Genomic DNA, 19,716 nt, shown 5'->3' on the forward strand with positions numbered 1-19,716 from the left:
TCCTTATTTAACAATAAATTAATTGGGGAGGTATTTTACTCTAGAATAGATCTGAGTTTAACAATAAATAAATAGATCTGAGTTTAATAAAGCAAAAAGTATTTGCTTATAAAGACTTTTTGAGCTAAAATAATGCCACTTGTGATTTTACAGATGAGAACTATGAAGGCTCTTCTTTCCAGCTTGTCTTCAGTTTTCTTATCTGAAAAATGTTCGGTGGTACTTAAGTCTCCCAGGACCGCAGTGACGTACGAATATGAATAAAGTGCTTAGAAAGTGCACTTAGAAAACACCCAAGAGAGGAATGAATGGTTTCTCTGTCCTTATCATTCCCTTTGGCTCCCTCCTCCACTTCTTCCAGATCGCTTTCTTCCACCCTCAGCCCCCTGCTCTCCGTCTGCCCAGCTCCCTCCCCGCCTGCCCGCTCCCTGGCCTCCTGGCTCTCTCCCTCCCCGCCGGAAGTCTGCCTTGCGCGGTGCTCCGTGCGCGCGTCTGGAGCCCGGAACCTCCTGGGGCGCCCCGCTGCCGCCCCGCTCCCCGGACCCGGTAACCGCCCCCAGCCCGGCCCGGGCAGACCCTCAGGCTCCCCGATCCCAGACTAGCCGATCCCGTGACCCGGGCTCCGCTCGCTCGGGGCGGTGACAGCCCACCCGAGGCCGAGCCGTCCAGCCGCGCGCACCGGCCCGGGCTCCCCGCCCCGCGAGCGCGGCGCCCTCCGCCGGGTAATCCGTAGCTATATTTCCGAGCTCTGGAACTTCTCGTCTTCTCGCGCAACCCTGACTTCAGCGAGGCTGGGTTGCCCTGTGCACCCCCTTCTGTAATGTCTAACTCTGGAGCTCCCCTTGGAGGGACCTCGGAGGGTTGAGTGTTTTAGCTGCTTTGCCGCTTCTGCGGGGTATCTGCAGTGCTCAGAGTGGCCCCAAATTGAGAAATCTGCGGTGTTTTTGGAAGAGGTTGGAAGTGGAGCCTTATCCTGCAGACCATGTCAAAACTTCCTTCTGTGACCCAGGGCCTGGTTAGCTGGAGGACAGTGCCCGTGATCTTAGAGCAGGGGTCTGCCCTGGGCCAGCTTCTGAGAGCTGCGATGTTCGCCCAGGTCAGCGGACTTCTGCCCTGCCCTACACCGCGGAAAATCTCAGTCCCTGAGCCACCCAGAGGAGCCCTTTTGAAAAGTTTGCTCTCCTGCTTTCCATGTCCCCCCCCCCTTTTTTTTTAAAGATTTATTTATTTATGCATGTAAGAACTGGAATGAGGGCCAGAGATGCCTGGGGGTGAGAGGATTCAGCAGAGACAGAGTGGAGAGCAGATGAGGCAGATGTATTGAAATACGCTGCTGAGGGGAGCCGCAGGCGAGTCAGAAGAGGTCTGCTGTTCCATGTGGGTCACCTCCCTGGCCTGCCAGAGATGGAACTGGCTGTGAACAGCTTCATAGTGCTGCGTCTTAACCTCTTGAACTACCAGGGAGGCCCCTACTTTCCATTTACTTGTCCAGGTTATTGGTCAGTTTTTCTGATCCAAATCCAATCTGAAATTGGGTTCAGAGGCGTTAAAAGGGCAAGTGATAGAATCTTCCACACCAGAGATCACTGAGTTCATCCCCCATGGATGCTTGGCACCCCCCCATACAACAGTCCACAAAAGTGCTGGGTTTTCTTCCTCAACTTTACCACCTTCTGTAATAGTTAATTCTACTCAGCTTCTCTGTTTGGTTGACCTGACATGGAACCCAGTTAAGTATATTCTGTATAGCTTTGCCCTGCTGCCTGAATGCTGAGCCCTGGGGTTATTAAACAGGAGGGCAGTCCCTCCGGAGCAAGACAGTCACCTGTGCGCTATCATTCCAGGTCCTTAGGTTGGTATGTGGTGAGTCGGGTGTTAGGTCCTCTCCTTTCTCCTGGGCCAGTGTGTCCACATCCTCCTTCAAGTGGGGAACCCAGATCAGAGTCCAGTGCCCCAGTTGTGATGTGGTCCATCCCACCAGGGCTGGGCATTCCAGAAATGTTTTCTTTTGCTGCTCTCTGTAACTTGCCCCTGCCTTCACATCTGCTGTACCTTCTTTAGCAGCTCAGTGGACTCCCCTCCTTTAATCCCACTCTCTAAAGTACCTGGGTAGGATCCTCTGCTTGGAACTCCACAGCTTTGGCAGTTTGTATGGCTCTAATTCTTGCTACAAGGTTTCAGAAACTCCTACCTTTATTAGAGGCACTGCTATTCCTCAAGTCCCCTACTCTGTTTTGTTTTGTGAAACACTGGGCCTGCTTTGCTAATCTGCTGCAATTGACTTTTGGAGTTAACCTGATTTCATTTCTTTGACATGCACCCCTATGGAAGATGACCACATGTCCCAGTTTGCTTGAGACAAACTGGGTTTACCCAATGTCCCAGAATAATTATTATAGCATCCACTTTCTCTTTAAAAAGATTTCTGATTTAAACTTGTCTGTCTCTTAGTTGGATGGGCTTATCTGTAGGCATTCATGGGAGTAGTCTGTGGCAGCACAGACAGGACTCCCACTGGACTTGGAAGTGTCAGATCCAAAGTCTAAGAGACCAGAATTCCACATGTTAATACTATTTCTTAGCCTTTTTATAGGTTGGAAAGCTCAGATGGCTTTGGCCCAGGGGGCAGGAGTTCCCTTCTGGCGCTGGCAAAAAAAATGAGTCCAAGTTGGTGCTGAGAGCTATGTCTAACCAAATTCATGCTCAAAGGGCTTTTAAACTGGAGAAACTGAGTTTCCCACCATGATCCAGAGAAAGGTGTCCAGAGCTCAAGCTCAGCTGCTTGACATGGCACCTGGAGACCTAACTGATGTAGAGTGTGACCTAAGTTAGGCCTAGGGTCATCTACTCCCCACCCCACCCCTGAAGGCTCAATGAGAGAGCTCTGCTTCCACACAGGGCCAAGTAGCATGGCTAGAGGGCATTAAGGGCAGTTTAGCGTGGCTAGAGGGCATTAAGGGCAGTTTGAAGCACTCTCTGGGATTAGGACGAGAGGCAGGGTCCTGTTTTCAACTTGGATGACCAACCATCCCACTGTGCCCTACAGAAGGATTACCAGGGAAATGGGACATTGAATTAAAAAATCAGGAACCCGGGTGAGTTGGTCACCCCATTCTGAAATTTGGCTGTGCATTAGACTCACATGAGGAGTCTCTTGTGTAGAAAGCCTAACTTAATTGACTCAGATAGGGGTATTTTTTTAAATCTCCAATGTTGACTCAGACAACCAGTAGAGTAGAGAAACATTAGGTTATTTTGCTAAATAACCATTGAAGGTGGTTATATTTTTTAGTACAAATGGACCCAGACATCTCTCAGAAGGATGTATGACCAAGTGTGAAGGTCCATTCCTTGTCGAGAGCAGCATCTAAAGGGCTGTCGCCTGTTGTTATTGTGTTTCCCCACCCTGAAATCCTTCTTTCTCACTAGTGAGGACCAAATTTCTTCTCTTCCAGCATATGCTCTGGTACCCCCTCTCCTGAAGGCATCAGTCAGAAGAGCTGCCTCCTTTTGATTGGAGGGGTCATCATTTATTTGCACAATCCCAGGTGAAGGTGGCATAAGAGTCGAGACAGTGTTTGGTCTCCTAATCTGGGGCACTTACCCCAATGAGTGGTGGTCCAGGGACTAGCTGGGGGGACTGTGTATACTTGAGCTGTGCCCTGTGGAATGCTGAGCTTGAGACCAGATGCCTCTGGGACTGTCCCCTCTGCAGGCCTCCAGGATCATGTGGTACATCAGCACTAGGGGGATGACCCCACGGGTCGACTTTGAGGGGGCCCTCTTCTCTGGCTATGCACCTGATGGGGGCCTCTTCATGCCTGAAGAGCTCCCGCAGCTGGATGGAGAGACCCTTCGCCAGTGGAGCACGCTCTCCTATCCAGGGCTGGTGAAGGAGCTGTGCACCCTCTTTATTGGCCCTGAGCTCATTCCAAGAGACGACTTAAATGGTGAGCACCTCCTTACCTCCCAGCTCTTCCACCACTTCCCTTGCCAGCCCAGCCTCCCAAAGGGTTGCAAATCTACCACTAAACCCCCAAGATGTCTGTAGTCACATTTCCTAAATTTGGTGCTTTTCCCTCCAGACTCTGGAATTCCAGAATTGGAAATAGCCCCAAAGAACGTATCTATACGATTTCCCACCTCCAATGAGTGCCAAAGTGAAACTAGAGACAATTTTTTTCCTTTAGTTTATTTAAAAAAAAAAACAAAACAAAAACACAACTTTCTCAGGCTAGGAATTTCACCATCATCTCAAGCTGTTTGCATGTTAGGATTTTCCTTCCTGTGTGTAAAGCAACCAGCCCCTCTGATTGCTGGGTTATTTCCTTAGGTGGTAAGGAACTCTGGCTCCTGGACTGTTTGGTCTCAAACTGTAATGTACCTATGGATTCCCCCTGGGAGTCTTCTTAAAATCCGATTCTGATTCAGAAGGTCTGGGGTGTGCCTGAGAATTCTGCACTCATATCAAGTATCCAGATAATTCGCATTCTGTTGGCCCATGGATTAAATATATAATATAATCCATGATGTGATGGTGAGAGCTGGGGCCGAAAAGGAGAATGTGATCAATTGACAGCACTGATTGCGTTGCCCAGCACTTAGCAATCTCAGACTCGCTCAGACCTACTGAAACAGAATTGGCATTTTAAGAAAATCCTAGGTGATTGCTCTGCCAATCCTGCCTGCCTTAGGTAGGATTGTATGTAAGCCACCCCAAGGTTTTGGCATCACAGGTGTGAGATTAAGTAATGCAAAAAACCAAACAACTTCTTATCTTTGGGCAGGGAATGTAGAAGAGATAAGACATTGATTTGTTTGTTGCATAACTGTTTCATTGAACCTCTAATAAGAAACATGCTCACATGAAATCCAAACAATGAAGAACTTTATAAAGTAAAAAGTGAACATCTAACAGCAGCAGTTTTGCTCTCTGGAGGATCCCCATGAGGAATCTGAGCAATTAGTTTAATGTCTTTTCAGACTTGTCTAGGATTATACAATTATGTTCATACATGGTGGTGTTTAGGATAAAAATTTCTGGTTTTTTTATCTGGTAGCAGGAGATAGAAACTTCAAATTCAAAAGTGTAAAGAGACTGAGAGAGACTTGAAGGAAGAGATAACACCCTTCACCTGCTGTCCAACCCTCCTTCCCTTACAGATCTGATCCACCGGGCCTTTAGCAGATTCCGCCATAGAGAGGTGGTGCATCTGTCCAGGTTGCGGGACGGGCTGAACGTGCTGGAGCTGTGGCATGGGGCGACATATGCGTTTAAGGACCTGTCCCTGTGCTGCACAGCACAGTTCCTGCAGTACTTTCTAGAGAAAAGGGGGAAGCATGTCACCGTGGTGGTAGGTGTGTGTTGTGACGTGAGCACTGAAGCCCTTCGGCGCCCTCATTTCTGGGTGTCCTTCCGTGGAATGTTCTCCATTGACACCTCTCAGGAGTGTTACCTGGGCCTTCGTAATTTTTATTGACAGTCTGTTAGATGCTATGGAACCTTTCCAGAATAGTACTCTTAAATGTGTAAGATTATATGGTACCGAATTCACAGGTGCCTGAGTTCTGTCCATGGCTCTCTTGGAGGCTCATGGACTCTGGCTTAAGTACTGACTTCCTACCCTACAAAAAAACTGTCTCTAGTAGATAGTGCCTTATTTGGCAATAATGCTTGAGGGGCCATTTCTTTCTTTTTCCATCTCCCTTGTTCTACAGAACGGGTTCTCTTTTCTTCCCATCCAGGAACTTCTGGGGACACAGGGAGTGCTGCCATTGAGAGTGTTCAGGGGGCCAAGAATGTGGACATTATTGTTCTGCTGCCCAAGGGTCACTGTTCAAGGATCCAGGAGCTGCAGATGACAACGGTGCTGAGGGAGAATGTCCATGTGTTTGGAGGTGGGAGCTGGGACCCCGGCTCCAGGGACAGCATAGCACTGCATCGAGTGTGTCTGTTTTGGGTGGTGGCTGGAAGGAAACTAATCAGTTGACTAACTGACCATCCTGCCTCCTCCTCTTTCTCCCTCCCTTCTTTCATCATTCATGTTTCGAGGCTGGTATGTGCCTTGGCTTAGGCCTGGGCTGGCCCTTGGCTACACAGTAATCATAAACTATTGAGGTGACAGAGGCATAAACCAGCACTGACAGTGCAACCTAAGCAGGGCAAGCTTCAAACCATATCCCAAAGAATGCCAGCTCTGTGCAGTCCCCCGCTGTGCCTTGCTCATAGTCAGCCTCCCAGAGCCATCATCTGAGCCAAGTTTCTTCCTGGGGCACTGAAGTTTAAAGGGCATACACATGTTAATTGTCCTAAGAAATGGGTCACATGGACAGTTAAAAGAAATGCTTTAGTACAGAAGTGCGGGAAGAATTGAAGATCGCAAGCAATAGCAACAGTCCCCCTAGAGCCTGAGAGGGCACCAGCCTCTCCCCACCTCACAGTCTGATAAGCCATCCTTTACAGAGTGGGGGAGATAGTCATGTAATGCAAAGAGGAATCCTTTCCCCAACATACCAGAAAGCTGACATTCTATATATTATTTTATATAATGGTAGAAACTTTGGAAATATGACCATAAGAATATAAAACATGGCTTCTATCTTTGAGGAACTTAATTTTGAGTCAAGAAAGCCAGGGCAAGACAGGTGGGAATAAAGAAAGAAAGGCTGGCTGAGTGAAGGTCCCAGCACGAGGGGTTATGGGGTGGGGGGTGTGGCAAGTGCTGAAACCATGGGTTCTTGGTGCTTCTAAAAGCTGCCCTTAACTCTCTTCCCACAGTGGAGGGAAACAGCGATGAGCTTGATGAGCCAATCAAGGCTGTGTTTGCTGACACTGCTTTCGTCAGGAAGCACAATCTGATGAGCCTGAATTCAATCAACTGGTCCCGGGTCCTTGTGCAAATGGCCCACTACTTCTACGCTTACTTCCAGTGTGCACCTTCCATGGACACACACCCGCTGCCCGCTGTGGAGGTGGTTGTACCAACGGGGGCTGCTGGTAACCTTGCAGGTAAGGAGGCCCATGGGTGGAAATGGGCTTTCTGGAAGATACCCGTGAGCCTGTCTTTATGCTGCCCTTTGGGTGCAACTGCGAGGACAAAGATAAAAGTTGATGGGCATTTTTTCCTATGCCCGTTGGCCATTTGCATTTCCTCTTCAGAGAAGTTTCTTTTTAGCTCTTCTGCCCATTTTTGACTGGATTATTTTCTTTGTATTTGTTGAGTCTCATCAGCTCTTTGTAGATTTTTGTGATCAGTCCTTTATCATTAGTGTTGTATACAAAAATGTTCTCCCAGTTGGTGGGGTTTCTCTTTGTTTTGGTTAATGTCTCTTTTGCTGTGCAGAAGCTCTTTAATTTGATGTAGTCTCAGCTGTTTATCTTTGCCTTTACTATCACTGCTTTGGGTGATGTGTCTGTAAAGATGTCTTTGAGGTGCATGTCATTTAGTGTTTCGCCTATATTTCCTTCTATGTGTTTTATGGTTTCAGGTCTTATGTCTAGTTTTTTAATCCATTTTGAGTTGGTTTTTGTGCATGGTGTGAGGTAGTAGTCAAGCTTCATTCTTTTGCATGTAGCGACCCAGTTTTCCCAGCACCATTTATTGAACAACCTTTCTTTGCTCCAGTGCATATCAGGGAAATGCAAATCAAAAATACAATGAGATACCATCTTACACCAGTGAGAATGGCACATATATTAAAAAAAACAGCAACAACAAATGTTGGCGAGAACCAGTGCAAACTGGTCCAACCACTATGGAGAGCTGTGTAAGATAGAGCTTCCATATGATCCAGCAATTCCACTCCTAGGTATTCACCCAAATGACACAGAAACATTAATTCCAAAGGGCACCTGCACCCTTATGTTTATAGCAGCACTATTTACAATAGCTAAGCTATGGAAACAACCCAAATGCCCAAAAATAGATGACTGGATCAAGAAGATGAGGTATATATACACGATGGAATATTACTCAGCAATCAAAAAAGATAAACACATGCAGTTTGCAGCAACATGGATGGAGCTAGAAGGGATCATGCTCAGTGAAATAAGTCAGAAAGAAAAAGAAAAATACCAGATGGTCTCACTCATAGCAGGAATTTAGAAAACCTAAATAAGGGACCAGGAAAAAGACTAATTAATACAAAGTAAAAATCAAAATCAACAAGCAACTATAAACCAGAGACACACTGGTTTATAGACTCACTGGGGGTGAGGGGTGGGGAGAGGAAGGATTAGGGTCAAAATAAGGGAGGGGGTACAATTGTATGGGGAATATAACCAAAATGAAAATGCATACATTGTGCAAAAATGAAAAATGATCTAAGAATTATATAAAATAGGGCCTCCCCTGGTGGCGCAGCGATTGAGCCTGGGTTGCGAGGCTGCCCGCAGCCTCTGCAGCGCCAGTTTGATCCCCAGCCACCGGCGAGGGTCCCACAAAAAACAAAAAAAAAAGAATTATATAAAATAAAATATTAAAAAAAAAAAAGTTGATGGGCAACTCCCCACAAGAAGCTCCCTGAAATCTTCCCCTAACGCCCTCTAGGGACGCCTGGCTCTTGCTGCAGAGGGAGTTTGAGTTAACCTGGGTGAACTCCAGCAGCCTGACCTGAGGTGTTGCTCAGCAGAGTGTGCAAAGTGGGGTCAAGGTGCAGCTGCTGTGCCCGGCTGGCAGTGCCCTCTTCCAGAAATATGGACTTTACTCCCAGCCTTTACCGGTTGTCTGCTATGAGGGCAAGAGGCTCTTCTAGCAAATGTTCCCACTCCTACATGCCCAGATGCCCAGAGACTGTGAGGTGGAAGGAAATCTGGACTTAGGGTTCTGGCATCAGTTCTGCTCTTTACTAGCCTGGTGGCTATGGGACGCTGTTCCAAAGACTCAGCTCCCAGCTGTGAAAGGGAGATTGGGCAGCTTATCATAGTTTTCAGAACTGCTTTGAGGCACAATCTGATTTTTATATGTGTATGAACTTTGTAAGGATAAAGTGCTATATAGCTGGGTGGCATTGTAATTGGTTTTTTATAAGAATAATTCACATTGATCAATCACTTACCTATGCATCAAGCACTGCTGAGTGCCTTTCACATATCAACCCATTTATCTTGTGCTATGAGGAGGATGTTATTCCCATTTTTTTTAAAGATTTATTTATGCGAGGGGGCGGAGCAACATGGAGGCGAGGAGACGCTGCGAGTAAGATCTCCCATTAAAAAAAGTTAATAGGGAGGAAAAGCGGCAGGTCCCAGTGAGAACTGGGACACGGAAGATAAACGGGTGACTCCAGCAAACTACCCGAAGAAGAAAGTGGCCATAAAAGAGGACCAGAAGGGAGGGAAGCGCAGAACCCTGCTCCCCTCCCCTGCCCACAGAGGCGGCACTCTCCGACCGGCAGAGAGGAGGAAAACAACAAACCAAAACAACAAACAAGAACAAACTACGCAGCAAGCGGGACTGTGCGTGGAAAGGAACTATGGCAGCCACCACACCCCGTGAACGGGAGCTGAGGCGAACCCTGCAGGATCCGCCGCGGCGGTGAGCGAACGGCTCCGGGCGCCATTAGAGAAGAACAAAGACCCCTGGAGACACGCACACAGCCCGGGCTGCCGGTAAGCTGGCGCGGAAAGGGGCGCGCTCCGCGAGCTTGAAACCCGCGCCTGCAACCTAGGCTTGCGGGGAGACGACCTAGGCTTGCGGGGAGACGCGCGGAGGTCCTCACTGAGGTGAAGGTCCCTCCCTGAGTGAGCAGGAACCAGGCGCCCAGGCACGGGAGCTGTGCAAAAGGCGCCATTCCCGCGCCACTGAACTGGGCTACAGCCCGCGTCCTGGAACTGAGGGCTTTGAACTGAGACCCGGGGCACGAAAATTCGGGGCGTGGGTTCTCCACGACGGTGGGGCACAAGGCAGACACAGCACCCCAAAGCTGTTGAGGTGTACCCTACCATTCCCGCTCTGTTCCCTGTCCCACGGGGTGGGGGGGGACGAAAAACAGCCCCCCAAGGACAATAGGAGAGATCTCTGGCGCCACCTAGTGACCAGGAAAAAAAAAGTCACAAACACCCCATAGAACAGGAAATTTCTTAAGACTGCTTGAAAAGGGCAGAAGGCTTCTGCAGTGGCCAGCCGGGAAGTTATTCCACGCCAGACCCCTTACGACCAGCAGTCTGAGCCCACAGAGGGAGCAGGCACCCACGTCCGGGGCAGACCGGGTGCGCAGAAGAGTGTGCCTGAAACCGGAGGCGCAGGGACTGCATCCCGCTTCGCCATTTGAGAAAAGGGACATTTCTTCAGTAAAAACTGCCTAAAACCAGCAGAAAGCTCCCCCAGAAGGCAGAGATGGCTCCTGGAAGAGCCAGAGGGGAGCGGAGAAGTTCACCCAAGATGCCAGTCAGTCCGAGCATCACAGTGTCCCAACGCATACGACAAATTAGAAAACAGACAGTAGGGAGTAGAAGAACCACACGCAACCTAACAACTCCTCAGGAAAGAAGCACACCACAAAAAGAAAACCACTCCCCAGATTGCAACGACAGCAACTTGGAAGAACTTCTGAGCCTTCCAGAAAGAGAATTTAAAATTGCCATGATTAAAAAAGTGATAGATCAGAAGAAGGAAATTGAGTCCCTAAAGAGGGAAAACAATGGTCAGAAGAATGAAATTGAGTCCCTAAAGAGGGAAGTAAAAGAAATGCAGGAGATCAAAGAATTAATGGAGGAACTAAAGAACTCCGGGAAAAGCAAGGAAAGCAGAATAGATGAAATGGAAGAATGAATAAGTTCTCTTGAAGACACAGAAATAAAAAGAACCAAAACAGAAAAGGAAAGAGAAGTACGAAGGAAAAAGAATGAAGAAAGACTTCGAGAACTATCTGACTCCATGAGGAAAGGAAATATAAGAGTTATAGGAATTCCAGAAGGAGAGGAGAGAGATGTAGGAACAGAGAAAATATTCATGGATATAATTGAAGAGAACTTCCCAAATGAGAAGAAGGAGCTGAAAATTGATATACAAGAAGCAAGAAGAACACCAAACTTCCACGACGAAAGGAAAAACACAGCAAGACACATAATAGTAAAGCTCCCAAGAATCCAGGACAAGGAAAAAATAATGAAGCTGACAAGAGGGAAGAAACAGATAACATTCAAAGGAAAACCAATCAGGCTGACATCAGACTTCTCTGAAGAAACACTACGGGCAAGGAGAGAGTGGAGGGACATAGTCAACAGACTCCAAGAAAACAGATGCCAACCAAGAATACTCTATCCCGCAAAGCTCTCTTTCCTCCATGAAGAAAGAATATGGACCTTCCCAGACAAAGAGAAACTCCGGAATTTCATTACGAATAAACCCCCACTCCAAAAAATACTACAAGGAATCCTAAAGCCAGAACCTCAGAGGGACGAATAACAACGAAAGAAGACCAAAAAAAAAAAAAAAAAAGTTATTAAAAGAATAAATAAAATCAAAGGAAAGACAAACATAATGGCAAATACAGATGCTAACATATCAATATTAACTCTAAATGTAAATGGACTAAACTCTTCAATAAAAAGACACAGAGTTGCAGCCTGGATTAAGAAACAAAACCCAACCTTTTGCTGTCTCCAGGAAACACATTTAGCTACAAAAGATAAAAATAGGCTCAAAGTCAAAGGATGGAAAACAATCCTACAAGCAAATGGGCCAAAAAAGAAAGCAGGAACAGCTATACTTATATCAGATAAAACAGACTTCAAACTCAAAAAAATAAAAAGAGACCCCAATGGTCACTACATTATGATTAAGGGGACAATACTTCAAGAAGAAATAACACTCATTAACATATACTCACCAAACAAAAGAGCACCAAAATATATCAGACAACTGTTGTCCTCTCTGAAAACAGACATCAGAGAAAACACATACGTAGTGGGAGACTTCAACACACCACTATCAACAATGGATAGATCAACAAGACAAAAAATAAGTAAAGAAACTAAAGCTCTAAATAAGGACCTAGAGCATTTGGGCTTAACAGACATCTATAGAACACTAAACCCAAAAAAAACGGAGTACACATTTTTCTCAAGCGCACACGGATCATTCTCCAGGATCGATCACATACTGGGGCACAAGACAAACATCAACAGATACACCAAGATTGAAATCATACCAACCATCTTTTCTGACCACGAATGCATCAAACTAGAAATAAATCATAAAAAGAAGGCAAGGAACTATCCTACCTCATGGAGATTAAAAGCCACACTACTGGAAGACCACTGGACTAATGAGGAGATCAAAGAAGAAATTAAAAAATTCTTTGAATTGAATGACAAGGAGGACACCAATATCCTAAATGTATGGGATGCAGCAAAAGCAGTAATAAGAGGAAAATATATAGCAATAGAAGCTCACATCAAAAAACAAGAAAGAACTCAAAGAAACAACCTAATCTCGAAGCTCAAAGATCTACAAAAAGAACAACAAAAAAACCCCAAATCCAGTAGAAGAAAAGAAATAATAAAAACCAAAGCAGAAATAAATGAAATTGAAACTAAAAAAACAATCCAAAAGATCAATGAAACTAAGAGCTGGTTCTTTGAAAAAATAAATAAAATAGACAAACCCCTAGCCAGGCTCACAAAGGAAAAAAGGGAGAAAGCACAAATACACAGGATCATAAATGAAAGAGGAGAAATCACAACGGACACAGCAGAAATCAAAAGAATAATCAGTAACTACTATGAACAGTTATATGGAAACAAGTTCAACAATCTAGAGGAGATGGACAAATTCCTACAACTCTACAATCACCCAAAGCTAGATAAAGAAGAAATAGAACACCTAAACAGACCAATTACAAGCAGCGAAATTGAAATGGTAATCAAAAACCTCCCCAAAAACAAAAGCCCAGGACCTGATGGATTTACAAATGAATTCTACCAAACATTCAGAGACGAATTAGTGCCTATCCTTCACAAACTCTTCCAAAAAATTGAGAAGGAAGGGACAATACCAAACACGTTCTATGAAGCCAATATTACACTAATACCAAAACCGAATAAGGACAACACAAAAAAGGAAAACTATAGGCCAATCTCCCTAATGAACACTGATGCAAAAATCCTCAATAAAATTTTAGCTATCAGAATCCAACAATGTATCCATAAGATAATTCACCACGACCAAGTTGGATTCATTCCAGGGGCACAAGGATGGTTTAACATCCGAAAATCAATCAACGTTATCCAACACATCAACAAAAAGAAATATAAAAACCATATGATAATATCAATAGATGCTGAGAAAGCTTTCGACAAAGTGCAACACCCATTCATGATAAAAGCCCTTGAAATTCTTGGGATACAAGGAACATACCTCAACATCATAAAGGCCATCTATGAGAAGCCAACAGCCAGTATCATTCTCAATGGTGAAAAGCTGAAAGCAATTCCATTAAGATCTGGAACAAGACAAGGATGTCCACTCTCACCACTGCTTTTCAATATAATACTGGAAGTCCTAGCCAGAGCAATAAGACAAGAGAAAGACATCCAAGGAATCCAAATAGGAAAAGAAGAAGTCAAACTATCACTATTTGCAGATGATATGATAATATACATAGAGAACCCCAAAATCTCCACAGAAAAACTAATTCAACTCATCAGTCAGTTCAGTAAAGTGGCAGGATACAAAATCAACACGCAAAAGTCAGTAGCCTTCCTATACACAAACAATAAATCTGAAGAAGAAGAAATCAAAAAAACCACCCCTTTTATTATTGAAACAAAAAAAATCAAATATTTGGGAATAAATCTAACAAAAGAGGTAAAGGACCTATACAAAGAAAACTATAAAACACTGTTAAAAGAAATAGAAGAAGACACAAAGAAATGGAAAGACATCCCCTGCTCATGGATTGGAAGAATAAACATTATTAAAATGGCCATCCTACCAAAAGCAATATACAGATTCAATGCTATTCCAATCAAAATCTCAATGGCATTCTTCAAAGAAATAGAACAATTATTGATGAAATTCATATGGAATCACCAAAAACCCCGAATAGCCAAAGCTCTACTGAAAAAAAAAGAAGGAAATGGAGGCATCAAACTCCCAGACTTCAAACTATACTACAAAGCCATAATCATCAAAACTGCATGGTATTGGAACAAGAACAGACATACAGACCAATGGAATCGAATAGAAAATCCAGAAATAAACCCACAGATTTATGGTCAACTAATCTTTGACAAAGGAGCAAAGACTATGCATTGGAGCAAAGAAAGTTTGTTCAATAAATGGTGCTGGGAAAACTGGGTCGCTACATGCAAAAGAATGAAGCTTGACCACTACCTCACACCATACACAAAAATCAACTCAAAATGGATTAAAGAACTAGACATAAGACCTGAAACCATAAAATACATAGAAGGAAATATAGGTGAAACACTACGGGATTTGCACATCAAAGACATCTTTACAGACACATCACCCAAAGCAGTGATAGTGAAGACAAAGATAAACAGCTGGGACTACATCAAATTAAAGAGCTTCTGCACAGCAAAAGAGACAATAACAAAAACAAAGAGAAACCCCACCAACTGGGAGAACATTTTTGCACCCAACACTAATGATAAAGGACTGATCACAAAAATCTGCAAAGAGCTGATGAGACTCAGCAACAACAAAGAAAATAATCCAGTCAAAAAATGGGCAGAAGAGCTAAAAAGAAACTTCTCTGAAGAGGAAATGCAAATGGCCAACAGACATATGAAAAAATGTTCAACATCACTTGCAATCAGGGAAATGCAAATCAAAACTACCATGAGATACCATCTCACACCAGTGAGAATGGCACATATTAAAAAAACTAGCAACAACAAATGTTGGCGAGGATGTGGAGAAAAAGGAACTCTTCTGCACTGTTGGTGGGAGTGCAAACTGGTCCAACCACTATGGAGAGCTGTGTGGAGATTTCTGGACCTACTAAACATAGAGCTTCCATATGATCCAGCAATTCCACTCCTAGGTATCTACCCAAAGGACACAGAAACATCAATTCCAAAGAGCACCTGCACCCCTATGTTTATAGCAGCACTGTTTACAATAGCTAAGCTTTGGAAACAACCCAAATGCCCAAAAGTAGATGACTGGATCAAGAAGATGTGGTACATATATACCATGGAATATTACTCAGCATTCAAAAAAGATAAACACATGCAATTTTATGCAACATGGATGGCGCTGGAAGGGATCATGCTCAGCGAAATAAGCCAGAAAGAAAAAGAAAAATACCGGATGGTCTCACTCATAGCAGGAATCTAGAAAACTTAAATAAGGGACCAGGAAAATGAATATAAGAAAGTGAAAATCAAAATCAACAAAAAACTATGAACCAGAGACACTTTTTGGGGGGTGGGGGGCGGGAGGGGAAGGATTGGGGTCAGAATGGGGCGTTTGCAATTGTATGGGGGAATATAAAAATAAAATTTAAGATAAAAAAAAAAAAAAGATTTATTTATGCATATAAGAACTGGGGTGTAGACCAGAGGTGTGGGGGGTGTGAGGATTCACCACAGAGTGGGGAACAGAACAGGCAGATCCACTGGAATACACTGCTGAGGGGAGCAGCGGGCAAAGCAGGAGAGGTCTGCTGTGCCATGTGGGTCAGCTCCCTGGCCGGCCAGGGATTGAACTCATGCTGCAGTGGCTGCCTATAGCTTGATAGCGCTATGTCTTTAACCCCTGCGCCACCAGGGAGGCCCCTATTTCCATTTTTTAATGAGGAAACGGAGGTATGGAGGTGCTGTCAGCTCACCCTTGGTTGCGCCCTGGTCAGCAGCACAGCCAGGGTGGCAGCTCATGCAGGCGGCTCCGGAGCAGGTCCTTACTGGCTCTCTGGCTGCCTCCCAATGGGCACTGCTGTTTCTGCCCATTCTCTCCGCTGTGCGGCTTCTGTTAGGCGCATGGATGGTTTAGGTGCGGCCATGAAAGTATCTTGGTCATGGGCCTCCCCGGTGGCACAGCGGTTGAGCGCTGGGTTGCGAAGCTGCTCGCGGCCTCTGCGGCACTGGTTCGATCCCGGGCTGCTCCCCGGCCACCTGAGGAGCTTCTGACTGTACCCAGTGCATGTATAAACAAAACAAACAAACGAATAAATAAATAAATAAAAAACATGCCTCTATAAAAAAAACAATAAACAAAAAAAAAAGAAAGTATCTTGGTCAGGAGTCTTCTCAACTTCTTCCACCAATCCAGGCTTGAAGGAAGGTGAACTGGCATTTGGCAAGGACAGCTCAGCCTTCTTCACCACCCAGGGGGTGAAGCTCCCCATGCTCCTCGTTGGCAGCGTCCTCCAGTGAATGATGCTACCTGGAGTTGTGCAGCCTGTGTGTGCCTATCACAGCACGTGGCACAAAGTAAACACTGGCAGAGGATGTGCCTTTCTATTCCTGCCAGTCAGGAACTGGATGTTTGACCTTAAGCCCCTAGGCACCCCCGAGGCTCCATTTCATGACAGCATAACATTTCATGAGGATCTAGTAAAATAAGAATGTGAAAGTACTTTGCAAAATTACGTGATGCTGTGGGGTGTTGTGCTTACCCCTAATTTTCCTTACCTATTTAGCAGAGATAAACCATTCATGGAATTATGTAAAACTTTCCGAAGCTACATTACCTTTGTGGGTCCTCCACCTCTCAGCAAACAAGAGCTATTATTAGGGTGGACTGGGGTGCTGCCCACCCCCTGTGCCTCTCTGAGAGATGCAGCCTGAAAGTGCTGGTTCCAGGAGGGCCGAGTCAGGGGCCCTGAGTGTGTGCTCTGGACTTAGATCTAGTTGAGTCCTCTTAGCAGGCTCTGGTGGCTGATTTCAGTGCCTTGGACCCTCCATTTTCTTTTCTGCAAAATGGTAGTGAGTATGTTGTCTGTGCCTGGTGGTGGGTGTCAGGGAGAACAGCATCTGGGTACAGCAACAGTCTTCTCCCCTCCCTGCCTCCCCTTTTCTCTCTTTCTCCCTCTGTTTCCTTTGTAGCAACGCTATCACTATATGATTCACAAACTGTCAGACTGCTTTCCAGTGCTGCTGCATCATTTTACATTTCCATTAGCAATGAGTGTTCGAATTTCTCCACAGCTTCACCAAAACTTGTTATTTTCTTTTTTTTTGCCTTTTTTTTTTTTTTGAAGATTTATTTATTTATTTATACATACAAGCACTGGGTACAGTCAGAAGCGCGGGAGGGTGAGAGAATTCACCAGAGCCAGAGCGGGGAGCAGAGCAGGCAGAAGGACCGAAGTACACTGCTGAGGGGAGCAGCGGGCGGCAGGAGAGGTCTGCGCGTCATGTGGGACCCTCCTCCGGTGGCCGGGGAGCAGCTGGGGATCGAACCAGTGCTGCAGAAAGGCTGTGGGCAGCTTCGCAACCCAGCGCTCAACCGCTGTGCCACCGGGGAGGCCCAACACTTGTTATTTTCTGTACTTTTTATTCTAGTCATCCTACTGGGTATAAAGTTGAGTGTCATTGTAGTTTGGGTTTGTATTTTCCTGAAGACTAATAATGTTAAGGATTCTTCCATGTGTTCTTCGGTCATTTGTGTATCTGCTATGGAGAAATGCCTTTTCAAGCCCTTTGCCCATTTTAAAATTGGGTTATTTGTAATCTTATTGTTGAATTGTATGATTCTTTATTTTTCTGGACATAAATCATTTGTCAAATATATGATTTGCAAATGTTTTCCCATTTCATTTTCTTAATAGGGTCCTCTTCAGCATAAAAGTTTCAAAAAGCACAAAATTTCCTTAATTTTGTTATAGTCCAGATTATCTATTTTTAATTTGGTTGCTTGTGCTTTATGGTGTCATGACTAAGAAACAATTGTTCTCCTCTCTTGTGTTAAGCTGGGTGCATTGCTCAGAAGATGGGGCTGCCCCTCCGCCTGGTTGCGGCAGTGAATTGCAACGACATCATCCACAGGACCATCCAGCAGGGAGACTTCTCTCTGTCCAAGGCTGTCAAATCAACCTTGGCATCAGCTATGGACATTCAGGTGGGACCTGTGGGCGGGTGTGCTGGTCTGGCCCACGTATTTCTTGGGTGAGCCTGGACAAGGGCTGAGGTCAGTATGGTTCCTGGATCCTGTCTTTCTGCCCAGGTACCCTACAACATGGAGAGGATCTTCTGGCTGTTATCAAACTCTGACTGTCAGGTGACGAGAGCCCTCATGGAGCAGTTTGAAAGGACCCAAAGTCTGAGTCTCCCCAAGGAACTGCATAGCAAGGTCAGTCACCACCCATACATCAGAGCAGCCATAAAACCAGATTTGGGGTTGCAAATCTGTTTGTTGAAAGGAGATGTCTGTTTCTTTCTTTTTTTTTTTTTAAGATTTGTTTTATTTCTGAATGCATACAAGAGCTGGGATGTAGGCCAGAGGTGTGGGGGATGAGAGGATTCACCAGAGACAGAGTGGGGAGCAGAAGATTGACGGAAATACACTGCTGAAGGGAGCAGCAGGCGAGACAGGAAAAGTCTGCTGCTCCATGTGAGTAGCTCCTTGGCTGGGGATCAAACTCATGCTGCAGCGGCTGCCTATAGCTTGATAGCACTGAGACTTTAACACCTTGTGCCACCAGGGATGCCCTGAAGGGGATGTCTATTTCTTGAGTGCCACTGAGAAAAGGAAAGACTGTACAGAATATTAGTTTAAAGTTTGATGGAGTACAACTCCAAACCAACTGTAAGATCTGGACCTGTTTCTGAAACTCAATTTCTTCACATGTAAAATGGGAATAATAAAAGTGGCTTCTCTTAGCACTGAAGATTTAAGTCACTACCCATGAAACACTTGGTATGCTGCCTGGCAATATAGGGCTTGTTGTATCAACTACTACTATTATTCATTTATTATTATTGATTTCCAATAATAGCAACAACTGGAAGTCAGTTTGCTCATCCAATGTGAGGAAATTTTATTTCCTCAGCATGGTTTCCTCAGGAAGCTAGTTGGGAAGGATTGCTTTTATTTTCATGCAATTGCTAATGGTTGCCTATTTTGTGTAAAAACAAAACAAAAACAAAAACGGAGAGGGGGGTTGGATTTCGTATGTCAATTTCCTCTGTCACATTTCCCCCACCAAGTGGCCTTGAAGGTTGTGTATAATTCCAGTGACCAGGACCTCCCTACCATGTAGCTGCTCAAATCATTGCAAAGTTCCTTATGTTGACCTAAAATCTGCTCCTTCTAACTAGTCAGCCCATTTGAAGAGAATCTTTGTTTGCTTGATGAGTCTTCTTAGTTCTTATTGCTGGCCTTTACATGACATAATTTCTGTCTTCTAGAATCTATGCTTTGGATGCTACCTGTCTTACTCAGCTTAGGCTGCTCTAATAAAGTACTACAGAGTAGATGGTTTATAAACACAGAAATTCATTTACCATGGTTCTGGAGGCTAGAATTCCAAGATCAGAATTGGGCTGGTTCTGGTGCGGGAAACTTCCCCAGAAGCTGCAGGCTGCCAACTTCTCGTTGTGTCCTCACACAGCAGAAAGAGATTACCTAGCTCTCTGGCCTCTTCTCATGAAAGCACTAATTCCATTCATGAGGGCCCCATCCATATGACCTAATTATCTCCCAATCTCCCAATCATCCCATCTCTTTTGGGATTAGGGTTTCAAACATGAATTTTTGGGGGACACAAACATTTAGATCATAATACAACCAAAGATCAACT

At 45.0% G+C, this 19,716-nt stretch overlaps 1 protein-coding gene across 6 annotated transcripts in view; it reads left to right on the forward strand.

The window, feature by feature from the left end:
- The first annotated feature begins 471 nt into the window (after nucleotides 1-471).
- THNSL2 (threonine synthase like 2) overlaps nucleotides 472-19,716 on the forward strand; it is a 29,647-nt gene continuing 10,402 nt past the window's right edge. For 4 of the 6 annotated variants that reach the window (XR_008554395.1, XR_008554396.1, XM_054701817.1 and 1 more), the window contains exons 1-7: nucleotides 819-1,096; nucleotides 3,716-3,950; nucleotides 5,164-5,358; nucleotides 5,746-5,898; nucleotides 6,779-7,009; nucleotides 17,887-18,035; nucleotides 18,141-18,266. Coding sequence is in view for 3 of the 6 variants with exons in the window: in XM_054701817.1 (XP_054557792.1) it covers nucleotides 983-1,096; nucleotides 3,716-3,950; nucleotides 5,164-5,358; nucleotides 5,746-5,898; nucleotides 6,779-7,009; nucleotides 17,887-18,035; nucleotides 18,141-18,266 (1,203 nt within the window). In the remaining 3 variants the exon portion in view is untranslated. Of the gene's footprint in view, nucleotides 547-818; nucleotides 1,097-3,715; nucleotides 3,951-5,163; nucleotides 5,359-5,745; nucleotides 5,899-6,778; nucleotides 7,010-17,886; nucleotides 18,036-18,140; nucleotides 18,267-18,370; nucleotides 18,988-19,716 lie in introns of those variants that run through there. The other 2 variants (XM_054701818.1, XR_008554397.1) reach the window with 2 other exon arrangements.

The sequence above is a fragment of the Talpa occidentalis genome, unplaced genomic scaffold (assembly GCF_014898055.3).
Source record: "Talpa occidentalis isolate TD23 unplaced genomic scaffold, MPIMG_talOcc4v2.1 talOcc4.5, whole genome shotgun sequence".
Lineage (NCBI taxonomy): Eukaryota > Metazoa > Chordata > Mammalia > Eulipotyphla > Talpidae > Talpa > Talpa occidentalis.